This window comes from Phyllobates terribilis, unplaced genomic scaffold, assembly GCF_046119375.1.
Source record: "Phyllobates terribilis strain yellow unplaced genomic scaffold, ASM4611937v1 Scaffold_4__5_contigs__length_816908805, whole genome shotgun sequence".
Lineage (NCBI taxonomy): Eukaryota > Metazoa > Chordata > Amphibia > Anura > Dendrobatidae > Phyllobates > Phyllobates terribilis.
In genome coordinates, this window is record NW_027362764.1 from 695,643,692 (window position 1) to 695,656,330 (window position 12,639).

At 41.6% G+C, this 12,639-nt stretch overlaps 1 protein-coding gene across 1 annotated transcript in view; it reads left to right on the top strand.

Annotated features, from left to right (window-relative positions):
- The window catches only part of NECAB1 (N-terminal EF-hand calcium binding protein 1), a 388,232-nt gene that overhangs the window by 324,346 nt on the left and 51,247 nt on the right, over window positions 1–12,639 (top strand). The window contains exon 7 of the mRNA XM_073679571.1: window positions 8,754–8,866. Coding sequence (XP_073535672.1) covers window positions 8,754–8,866 — 113 coding nt within the window. The remainder of the gene's footprint in view (window positions 1–8,753; window positions 8,867–12,639) is intronic.

A 12,639-nucleotide genomic window follows, 5' to 3' on the forward strand; every position in this document is an offset into this window, starting at 1 on the left:
ATTTGTGTCTGAAAAATCAGGGAGACACTATTTTTTTTTTTTTTTACAGCAAAAAATACAAAAAGCAGGATAATAGAGATTTTTTACCGTGGAACAGCAAAAGCAAACTTCTTTCTCTCTGGCCTACACCAGACTATTTTCAACAGATATATTTGTGTCTGAAAAATCAGGGAGACACTATTATTATTTTTATACAGCAAAAAATGCCAAAAACAGGATAATAGAGATGTTTTACCGTGGAACATCAAAACCACAGTAATAATTTACTGGTGTATACCAGGCTTTTTAAAATATATATATATTTGCGGCTGAACAGTGAGCGACACACTCAAACTGTTTTTTTAGATACAAATGGCCCAAAAGTGGATAATACAGAGGTTTGTACCGTGGAACTGCAAAACCACACTTGTATTTCTCGGGCCTACACCAGACTATTTTCAACAGATATATTTGTGTCTGAAAAATCAGGGAGACACTATTTTTTTTTTTTACAGCAAAAAATGCAAAAAGCAGGATAATAGAGATGTTTTACCGTGGAACAGCAAAAGCACACTTCTGTCTCTCTGGCCTACACCAGACTATTTTCAACAGATATATTTGTGTCTGAAAAATCAGGGAGACACTTATTATTTTTATACAGCAAAAAATGCCAAAAACAGGATAATAGAGATGTTTTACCATGGAACATCAAAACCATAGTAATAATTTACTGGTGTATACCAGGCTTTTTAAAATATATATATATTTGCGGCTGAACAAGGAGCGACACACTCAAACTGTTTTTTTTAGATACAAATGGCCCATAGAACTGCAAAACCACACTTCTATTTCTCTGGCCTACACCAGACTATTTTCAACAGATATATTTGTGTCTGAAAAATCAGAGGCACACTTTTTTTTTTGGGGGGGGGTTAATAAGATGGGTATTTGTACATTGTGAAGGAGGAAAAAAAAGAGGATTTAGATAAAAAAAAAAGGATTTTTCCTGGCCCCCGGGACCTGGAGCTAAGTCCAGCAATTTCAGCAACAGGAGCAGCACACAGGACTGTAATGCAGCGTTTGCTGGTATAACCAGTGCGTCTCCTATACAGCCTGCCTGCCTGCCTGATATCTGGGATGGATATTAGTCCTGAGAAGGACTGTTTGTTTGATCTGGCAGCCTTTACAGACCCTACACTAACTATTTTGCAGGATATATCTCTCCCTAAATCAGCAGCGCTGTCCCTACACTGTCTGATCCGGAGCGACTGTGTCCAAGATGGCGGCGCCCGGTTTTAAATACTCGAGGTGACGCTGTGCGGCCAGCCAATCACTGTAATGCCCACAAACAACATGGCTGCGGCATTACAGTGACTGGCTGGCAATCCCTGCATGTTCATTGGCTCTGTAAAGAGCGCCAAACATGCAGGGCGGAGACCCGAGCTCCCGCCCGAGTAACCCGGAAATGCTCGGTGCTCGCCGAACATCCCGAGTAGCGTGATGCTCGGGCGAGTACCGAGCAGTGTCGAGCATGTTCGCTCAACACTACTAATGTGTCGTCTGCTTGAAAAACCTCACGGGTACGCCGACATCTAAAAGATGTTGTGTTCACATAACCTTTAAGTGTAGAAAAATAGGCTGCTCTGTGTGATAGGGTGAATTATTGGAAAGGATTAAAATTGATCTTCTAACAAAGAAAATGGTGTAAGAGAATTGGTCTCCTCTAGAAAATGAGCAAAGTTTTAACCCCTGCCCTCTGCAACAAATATTTATTTGTACATATGCATTTTCACTCCCTGTCTTCCAAGTGCCATAAATATTTTGGCTTTCTGTCAACATAGCCGTATGAAAATCGTTATACCCTTGTGGCTAAGCTACACAGGAGAACCAAGATGGCAATGACGGGGCCTTCACCTGGTCCCCAGCTGACATGGTAACCTATCGTTGCCCCACAATTGCATCGGTGGGGCCAACGTGTCGCTGTCAAATATTGTCAACAGCAATTAAATTGATTAACAGCAGCGATCAGCGCTTAGCTCCGGACGCTGCTGTTAGACACAGATGCTGGATATGTACCATAGCCGGCATCTACCACATGTAGCTCCTGAGTCCTGTCTACACAAGTTCACCTTAGCACTGTCATACATGTATGTAATTTTGCAATAAGGGGTTAAAGACGTAGTGGACCTGTCAGTTCTTATGACATGCCTATCTAAGGGAAGATTTGCAAAAGCCAACCACAGCGGTTATACAATCACGACTACATGCAAGGTGATTGGCAGTTGTTTAATGGAGTGTTAGACCATCCGGCCACTCTTTCATGTGCACAGAACGATCATTACTACAATCGTTTTGTGTGCATAGAGTATCATGTTATCGGCAGCACGTCCTGTTTTTATAGGACTATGTGCTACCGAGAAAATGCTTTTTACGCATGCATTTTGATCATTTGTTGGGTGATTGCCGGCCTGTTTCAACAAGCCAATGGTCCTAGGAATGCTCGTTCCCAATTATCAGTCGTGTAAATGGGCCTTTAGTATAGTTTGATATTTGTATTCCCTATGAAATAAAAAATGTTGTTGCATCTTTTCTTAGGAATCTGTCATTAATCTGTCATTCATTCTGGAAGTGTATTACTAAACTGACCATTCCCATGACAATAAGGTGTGTCCCTAGTCTCGCTCTATCAGCGCTTATTGGTCAGTGCACATAGGGACTAACTAAGGGGCCCTTCACACGTCATTGTTTCCAGTACGTGTGGTGTCTGTTTCCACATGTACCAGAGACATTGACACACGTAGACCCATTCAAATGAATGGGTTTGTGCACATGTCAGTGTGTTTCCACGGAACATGTGTCAGTGGGCAAAACACGCTGACATGTCTGTTTTTTACCCGCAGCACAGGCCGCAAAGCGTCCCGCATATGTGCTCACTGATGACACACGGATGACATCCATGTGACACGTACCGGCGCCTGGGAATCAGCAGTACAGTTCGCACTGTTCCCAAGCACCGGCTGCGGCAAGCATCTGTCATCATTGTCCCCCGCTGTCGCTGCGATCAGCGTGAGCAGGGGACAATCTTGACAGTTGTTTTCTGCCCCCACTGTGTTCAGCAAGTGTAAAATAAGAATACAATGAAAAACATTATGCATTACTCACCTTTACACCTAATTCCCTGAAGGCATTGTCCCCTGAAAAAAAAAAAAAAACAACAACCATAATACTCACCTGTCCGATATACTGTCCCACGCTGTAATCCATCTGACCGATAATTCTGCATCAGCATCTGCAGTGACTTGAGGTGACCGCACACACTGAAGCAGAGGAGATTGACTCACTGCAGCAAGCGGACCCCTGAACTGTGCTGAGCTCAGTGAGCGGTGTCCTGTTACTCAGTGAGCTCAGCGCAGGTCAGGGGCCCATTCGCTGTAACGAGTCATTCTTCTCTGCTCTTCAGCGTGTGCGGTCAGATGCATTACAGCATGGGACACTTATTTCATCTTCGGACAGGTGAGTATGAGAATTTATTTATTTTATTCTTATTTTTACAGGCTTTGGAAACAGTGGGTGTAGAATACTACTCTCAACATTGTCCCCTGCCAGCGCTGATCGCAGAGCCGGCAGAGGACAATGATGAGACAGCATTCAGCACCCGGAGCCTGGGAACAGTGCTAACTGTTCTGCTGATTTCCAGGCGCCGTTACCTGTGATACTGATGTGGCACACGGGCAGCACACGATTGCCACGCGTATCATACACACGTACACGGATATCTCCGGTACTGGTTTTTCCAGTGAAAGAGCCCTAACAAAGGGAAAAATGCAGAATATTAATATATACTAAAAACAGACCTATCAGAAGTGACCTCTTCTGGTATATGAAATAGGTCACACTATAAACATGTCATGATGTTGTGCAAAGGGTCTTCTCTATTAGTGTTGTATGTATGTATATATATTATAATATATCCATGTGTGTATACATATATACATGTCTATTTATATACACTCTTAATAGAGTTATATGGTGCATATATGTTATGCAAAGGTACATTTGTTTATTTGGTTATAAATAAAATTTGTTATTCACCTATTTATAGAAATCTCGCTCCTCCAGCACTCAAAGCTATTTTCTACATAATAGCTAACTGGGAAGCTAAGAGGCTTGCAATTAAGCAAATCTCAGTAAAATGTTTTGCAGTGATTAAAAGCAATCATGTATGCTAATGATGCGTCTCGATATCTCTACCTTCCTGTTTGGCATATTAGCAGGTGCTGCTGTGTATCGCAGAGCGATGTGCCACATCTGCTAATAAAATCCCGCTGTTTCTTATAAATATACTTTTATCCAGACAAGACTAACACTATGGAACCATAGGACCAGATAACTGCTGACTTTGGGATGTGGAGGAACTTCAATAAAATGTGGTTACGGCCTCATACATAGATCTAGATGGAGAAGTAGTATATTTTTTATTTCTGTTTATAAAAATGAGCTTTATATTTTAAACCCAAAAGGACTTACATTTCCCAGTGAACATATAACAAGAGAAAAGTTATTTTAGTGGAGCAATTGCCATAGTTCCTCCACCATTCTGACCCCACCATGCACAGGCTCATTGGTTTCCACTCCCAGACTATATGGCATCTTTATGAACACTGTCTAATTCTTAGGGCAAACCTAGGCGGGGAATTTCAATTTAATATTTGGCAACTTTTGGAAGTTTGTTTTTCGTTAGTTTGTTTTTTTACTTTTTGCGTCTTTTATTTACTTTATGCCGCCTTTAGGTAGCCTGCTGAAACGAGGGACTCGTTTTGCTTTTAAGACGATTTTTAGAAGTCGCACTCGCAGATTCACGCTGTACTATAATTTTTTTTTTATTTCGGTCGAGTTTAGACAGCTGTAGAAATGATCAAGCCATCACGTCTGTATATTGCCAATGTGACAGACTCCTTGTGCTTGTTCGCATCACATGGGTGTAGAATCGGCCTGCTATTCAATGCATTGTAAGGCCACGTTCACACATTGAGTAATTGGTGAGTTTTTTACATCAGTATGTGTAAGCCAAAACCAGGAGTGGGTGATAAATACAGAAGTGGTGCCATGTTTCTATTATACTTTTCCTCTGATTGTTCCACTCCTGATTTTGGCTTACAAATACTGAGGTACAAATACTGAATGTGTGAATGTGGCCTTAGGCTACGTTCCCACTATGAGTTTTTGGTGCATTTTTTTACGCAGCGTATTTTTGATGTGTCAAAAACTCAGCGTCTTAAAGTTCCAACAAAGTAGATGGGATTTATAGAAATCTCCTGCCCACTCTGCTTCTTTTTAACGCAGCATAAACTGACCTGCGGTTTCAAATCCGCAGTATGTCAATTTTCTTGCGGGTACGCTGAGTTTTCTGTGTGGACTTTCCCCAAAGATTTGCATTAGGTGAAGAAAATCCGCAGGTAAAAAGCGCACATGTATTTTAAGGCTGTGTGCCCACGTAGCATTTTTCAAGCGTATATGCTGCGGAATTTCCACAGCGTAAACGCTTGAAAAACGCATGTATATCCGCACCCCATGGTCCCCAAGGGGATTCCGCAAGTTCTATGCACATGCTGCGGATTTTTCCGCAGCGTTTATGCCGCGTTCAAAAATCCGCAGCATGTCATTTAATTTTGCATTTCCGCAAGCGGAATTGCCTTTGTCCAATGCATAAAAAACGCAAGGCAATTCCGCATGTGGAAAACGCGTGATAAACGCGCGAAAAATGCGCGATAAACCCGTGCGGAATTCCGCATGCGTTTTTCCGGGAGAGGACTTGCATTTATGCAGCAGAAATTTACTGCTTCATAAATGCAACGTGGGCACATAGCCTAAGTGCGTTCCCGCGGCAGAAACACATCAAAAACCCACGTAATCCGCACCTAAGTATCGATAAAGTTTTGTCAGAGCCAAATTCCAGGAAGAATCAAAAACAAAGCAGCTTTATTGAAATCATGACACACCACACAGAGACAAAAACCGCAGCATCAAAAACGCAATAAAAATGCATGTTAAAAAGACGCACACAAAATGCAACAAAAAAACGCATGTAACCTAATTTAAATCGTAGGTGCAGAAACTCCTCGCGGGAACGTAGCCTTATTAGTTTTAAAAAGAAAGCACAGCGGGCATGAGATTTCTCATCCACTTCGCTGGAAATGTAAAACACTGCATTTTTGGGGCAGGGAAAATATGCAGTGTCAAAGACTCACCAAAAGCTCATCAGGGGAACCTACCATTAGGCGTGTAACACGGCCGACTGCTATGTGATGTTTTATCAGATAGCACTCGGACCAATGTTATACTATGGGTTTAGTGCAGATCTGCAAGTATTTTCTCATGCCGATGCGGCATGAGGAAACAATCGCAGCATGCTGCAAGTGGCTCCGATATTCGGATCACGCGCACCCATAAAAGTCTATGGGTGCGTGTGAAACATCGGACTGCACTCGGATGTCATCCAAGTGTAGTCCGATTACCGCAGAGACAACAGAAAAGATGGAGAAATTAAGCTCTCCATTTTCTCCGCACCTGTGCCGGCGTCTACAAGATGTTGTATGCACATACCCTTAGGTTGAGAACCCCCCTTTTACCTAGAATAACATGAGTTTTCAGGATCATTTGGGTCATTTTAATGTGCCCACCACTTCATTAATTCTTTCATGTTCCACATTCACTGATAGCTGTGAAGCAGAAGTTGAAGGAAAGGCGATGGTCACTCCTTTGGGTTGTTCAGCCTCTTATCTGGCAGATTTGGACCTCAAAAATAGTTTGAATGACTGATCCATGTTGGTGTTTTTTTTTCTCTACTTTCAGTTCATTCTTTCATATTAAATTGTAATTTGTTTTTTTTTTACAAAAGATTTCTGTGTTTTGATTTTTCCAGTCACTTTTTAGAATTAGGGGGCCAAAATGTAAGATGCCAAATTTAACCGACATTGTTCAACAGTTTGATAAATTGGTCTCAATATAAATGACAAAATAGGATAAAGCAAGTAAAAAAATGGCACCAAGTAATCCCTTCATTATAAATTCCTCCCTTAGACAAGACAGTCTTAAAACGTTCCAGATTTATTATAGTGGTTCATGCTGTTTGATAACTTTAGGGCTACTAAAATCACCGTGACATATTGTAACATTGGATGTCATGACTTTCTATGGTGTCACGTGGCAACTTGTGACGTACTATGACACATATAGTGTATACAGTTGTATATGTTTCCAAATGTGTTGAATTTTATGTCACTGGACGCAAGTCACACGCGACATGCTGGCCATAGACTTCAATGCAAGTTTCACAGGACATATGACTTGTGTGCGACTTGTCAGCAGATTGGCTTATTTGTAGCAAAATCAAAGATCTAAATTACTCGCACGACAGCAAATTGCACAAACGTTTTTTCTACTATCACGCAACACGTGTCGTCCCAACCCAAGTGTGACAGATTCTAAAGTGTACCTGTCATTTGAAGAAAAAAACATTTTAAATATTAAAGAGACTGTTGATCAGTGAGAGTCCAGGTTCTGAGACCCCCCACTGATTGGTTAAAGGTCCTGAGACCCCCACTGATTGGTTAAGGGTCCTGAGACCCCCACTGATTGTTTAAGGGTCCTTACACCCCTACTGATTGGTTAAAGGTCCTGAGACCCCCACTGATTGGTTACAACACCACTCTGAAGTACGCAGCTCCGCAACAGTGTTTAGGTTCAATAGCAAGTCTGTGGGTCTGTCCACCACTCTCTGAGAATGTTGGATGGATGCATAGACGTCGTCAAGATTATAACATTCATTAGCTGTTTTAACTTTGTGCCAAATTTTTTTTGTTCCATGGTGACACGAATTAGGCCGGGCCCCTATCCTGCTAAGCCTGATGCTGAAGGTGTCTAAAACACATAATAAATTTGCTGCAAGGAGCAAAAGTGTTTTTGGTGCATTAAGCTTGATAAATAATCCTGAAGGTGCTGATATTTGCCATGGTTTCTCTGCAGACTGGAAACATTAAGTACATTTTACACATGTTAAAAAGAACCTGTCAGCATGATTTAGCAATGAAAAATAAAGGCATGGCCTTAATGGCGCTGTTATGCAGATTAAATAGATACCTTTAGTGAAGAAATCTACATTATGGTTGTTTTTTAATCCGCATTTGATGTTTTTGGGTAATTAGCTAGGTGCACTGGGGCAGGACAGTGGGTAGGGTCTTCGACTCCTGCCTCGGCCCCTCAGTCTGCCTCTGGTGTCTGTATGACAGGTCACTGCTTTGTGAGTGCTATCCTAGCCGCCGGTGGCCCATGTGCAGATTGATCTCCTGGCAGTCTACAATATCATGGCGTCAGTGGCGGCAAATGCGTAGACTGCGGTTCTCAGCTCAATGACGTCCTGCAGAGAGTTACTTGAGCAGAGATCTAAATTCCTCACAAAGCAGCAGCCTGTCATACAGACACCAGAGGCCGTTGGAGGGGCTGGGGCAGGAGCCGAAGACCCTACCCACAGTCTTGCCATTGGGAACTTAAAGCTTATTACCCCAAAACTGAAGAATAAAGAACTACCAGGAAGCGTATTTCTTCGCTAGGTATCAATTTAATCTGTATAACAGCACCATTCTGACCATGCCTTGATTTTACATCGCTAAATCATGCAGACAGGTTCTCTTTAAATTGTTATGTTCTAACTAATCTTACAAGTTCATCCCTCCATAAAAGAAGCCAAGAAATGACTGTTCTCTGATTTCCTGCAGACAAGGCCCTACAAAGCCTCATGTGCTCTCCATCCCGTGGTCAGGGAAACGATCTAATAGAAGACTTCAGAGAAATAATAGCTTTTCTCCAAACAGCCCACAGTTTAACCTTGGTATGTGTTTCCACTTTCTTCTTTTACTGAGTTGAGACTTATAATGTTTATTTAGTATCTGTCCCATGCTGCTTGGACGATAATAGCGAGAATAGCAGTTCTGTCTCAGGCACATGCTTGATTTTTGGTAATATGGTACAAGGGGAATAACTAGAGTCTTATGGACCCCAAGGAAACCATTGGACTTGGGCCCTCCACAACCAACTTCTTCCTTGGATGCCACAGTGACACTGCTATGTTCCCGCTCTCTTAAAATTAATAATAATTAAAAAAAATAGCACAAATATGCTTTGTGTCTCAATATATTATTATTAAAAATGCCCCCTTTGTACCACAATATGTTAGTAATGCCCCCTTTTTGTCACTAAGTATTAATAACGGTCACTTTGTGTCTAAATTTATTAAAGGACTTGTTCACTACTAGACAACAACCTCTTAAATGCTAAAAAGCAACCCAGATAAAACAAAAAAAACACATATTCTCTTCCCAGACTGGCTGCTTTTCAGAATTGGCACACTGTGACTCTCTGTATTGTTATGTCACGTGAGCGCTGCAGAAATCAACAACCAACGGTAATGGGCTGCAGCCCTCCATCAGACACAATGCCGTCTGACAGACCTGCAAAGACGGCAGCCCATTAGTGGCTACAGATAAGCTGGGTGCCTCCATATATCAATAATGCTCCTCTGTGCATCAATAATGCCCCTTCTGTGCCTCCATATATTAATAATGCCCCTTCTGTGCCTCCATATATTAATAATGCTCCTCTGTGCCTCCATATATTAATAGTGCTCATCTGTTCCTGCATATATCAATAACGCCCACTCCGTTCCTCCATATATCAATAATGTCCACTCTGTGTCTCCATATATCAATAATGCCCACTCTGTGCCTCCATATATCAATAATGCCCACTCTGTGCCTCCATATATCAATAATGCCCACTCTGTGCCTCCATATATCAATAATGCCCACTCTGTGTCTTCATATATCAATAATGCCCACTCTGTGTCTTCATATATCAATAATGCCCACTCTGTGCCTCCATATATCAATAATGCCCACTCTGTGCCTCCATATATCAATAATGCCCACTCTGCGCCTCCATATATCAATAATACCCACTCTGTGCCTCCATATATTAATAATGTCCACTCTGTGCCTCCATATATCAATAATGCCCACTGTGTGCCTCCATATATTAATAATGCCCACTCTGTGCCTACATATATTAATAATGCCCTCTCTGTGCCTCCATATATCAATAATGCCCACTCTGTGCCTCCATATATCAATAATGCCCACTCTGTGCCTCCATATATTAATAGTGCTCATCTGTTCCTCCATATATCAATAATGCCCACTCTGTGCCTCCATATATTAATAGTGCTCATCTGTTCCTCCATATATCAATAATGCCCACTCTGTGCCTCCATATATCAATAATGCCCACTCCGCGCCTCCATATCTCAATAATGCTGACTCTGTGCCTGTGCCTCCATATATCTTTAATGCCCACTCTGTGCCTCCATATGTTAATAATGCCCACTCTGTGCCTCCATATATTAATAATGCCCACTCTGTGCCTCCATATATCAATAATGCCCTCTCTGTGCCTCCATATATCAATAATGCCCAATCTGTGACTACATATATTAATAGTGCTCATCTGTTCCTCCATATATCAATAATGCCCACTCTGTGCCTCCATATATCAATAATGCCCACTCCGCGCCTCCATATATCAATAATGCTGACTCTGTGCCTGTGCCTCCATATATCTTTAATGCCCACTCTGTGCCTCCATATATTAATAATGCCCACTCTGTGCCTCCATATATTAATAATGCCCACTCTGTGCCTCCATATATCAATAATGCCCTCTCTGTGCCTCCATATATCAATAATGCCCAATCTGTGACTACATATATTAATAGTGCTCATCTGTTCCTCCATATATCAATAATGCCCACTCTGTGACTCCATATATTAATAGTGCTCATCCGTTCCTCCATATATCAATAATGCCCACTCTGTGACTCCATATATTAATAGTGCTCATCTGTTCCTCCATATATCAATAATGCCCACTCTGTGACTCCATATATTAATAGTGCTCATCTGTTCCTCCATATATCAATAATGCCCTCTCTGTGCCTCCATATATTAATAATGCCCACTCTGTGCCTCCATATATCAATAATGCCCACTCTGTGCCTCCATATATCAATAATGCCCACTCTGTGCCTGTGCCTCCATATATCTATAATGCCCACTCTGTGCCTCCATATATTAATAATGCCCACTCTGTGCCTCCATATATTAATAATGCCCTCTCTGTGCCTCCATATATCAATAATGCCCTCTCTGTGCCTCCATATATCAATAATGCCCACTCTGTGCCTCCATATATTAATAATGCCCACTCTGTGCCTCCATATATTAATAATGCCCTCTCTGTGCCTCCATATATCAATAATGCCCTCTCTGTGCCTCCATATATCAATAATGCCCACTCTGTGACTCCATATATTAATAGTGCTCATCTGTTCCTCCATATATCAATAATGCCCACTCTGTGACTCCATATATTAATAGTGCTCATCTGTTCTTCAATATATCAATAATGCCCTCTCTGTGCCTCCATATATCAATAATGCCCACTCTGTGCCTCCATATATCAATAATGCCCACTCTGTGACTCCATATATCAATAATGCCCACTCTGTGCCTCCATATATCAATAATGCCCACTCTGTGACTCCATATATCAATAATGCCCACTCTGTGACTCCATATATCAATAATGCCCACTCTGTGCCTCCATATATCAATAATGCCCACTCTGTGCCTCCATATATCTATAATGCCCACTCTGTGACTCCATATATCAATAATGCCCACTCTGTGACTCCATATATCAATAATGCCCACTCTGTGACTCCATATATCAATAATGCCCACTCTGTGACTCCATATATCAATAATGCCCACTCTGTGCCTCCATATATCAATAATGCCCACTCTGTGCCTCCATATATCTATAATGCCCACTCTGTGCCTCCATATATCTATAATGCCCACTCTGTGCCTCCATATATTAATAGTGCTCATCTGTTCCTCCATATATCAATAATGCCCACTCTGTGCCTGTGCCTCCATATATCTATAATGCCCACTCTGTGCCTCCATATATTAATAATGCCCACTCTGTGCCTCCATATATTAATAATGCCCTCTCTGTGCCTCCATATATCAATAATGCCCTCTCTGTGCCTCCATATATCAATAATGCCCACTCTGTGCCTCCATATATTAATAATGCCCACTCTGTGCCTCCATATATTAATAATGCCCTCTCTGTGCCTCCATATATCAATAATGCCCTCTCTGTGCCTCCATATATCAATAATGCCCACTCTGTGACTCCATATATTAATAGTGCTCATCTGTTCCTCCATATATCAATAATGCCCACTCTGTGACTCCATATATTAATAGTGCTCATCTGTTCTTCAATATATCAATAATGCCCTCTCTGTGCCTCCATATATCAATAATGCCCACTCTGTGCCTCCATATATCAATAATGCCCACTCTGTGACTCCATATATCAATAATGCCCACTCTGTGACTCCATATATCAATAATGCCCACTCTGTGACTCCATATATCAATAATGCCCACTCTGTGCCTCCATATATCAATAATGCCCACTCTGTGCCTCCATATATCTATAATGCCCACTCTGTGCCTCCATATATCTATAATG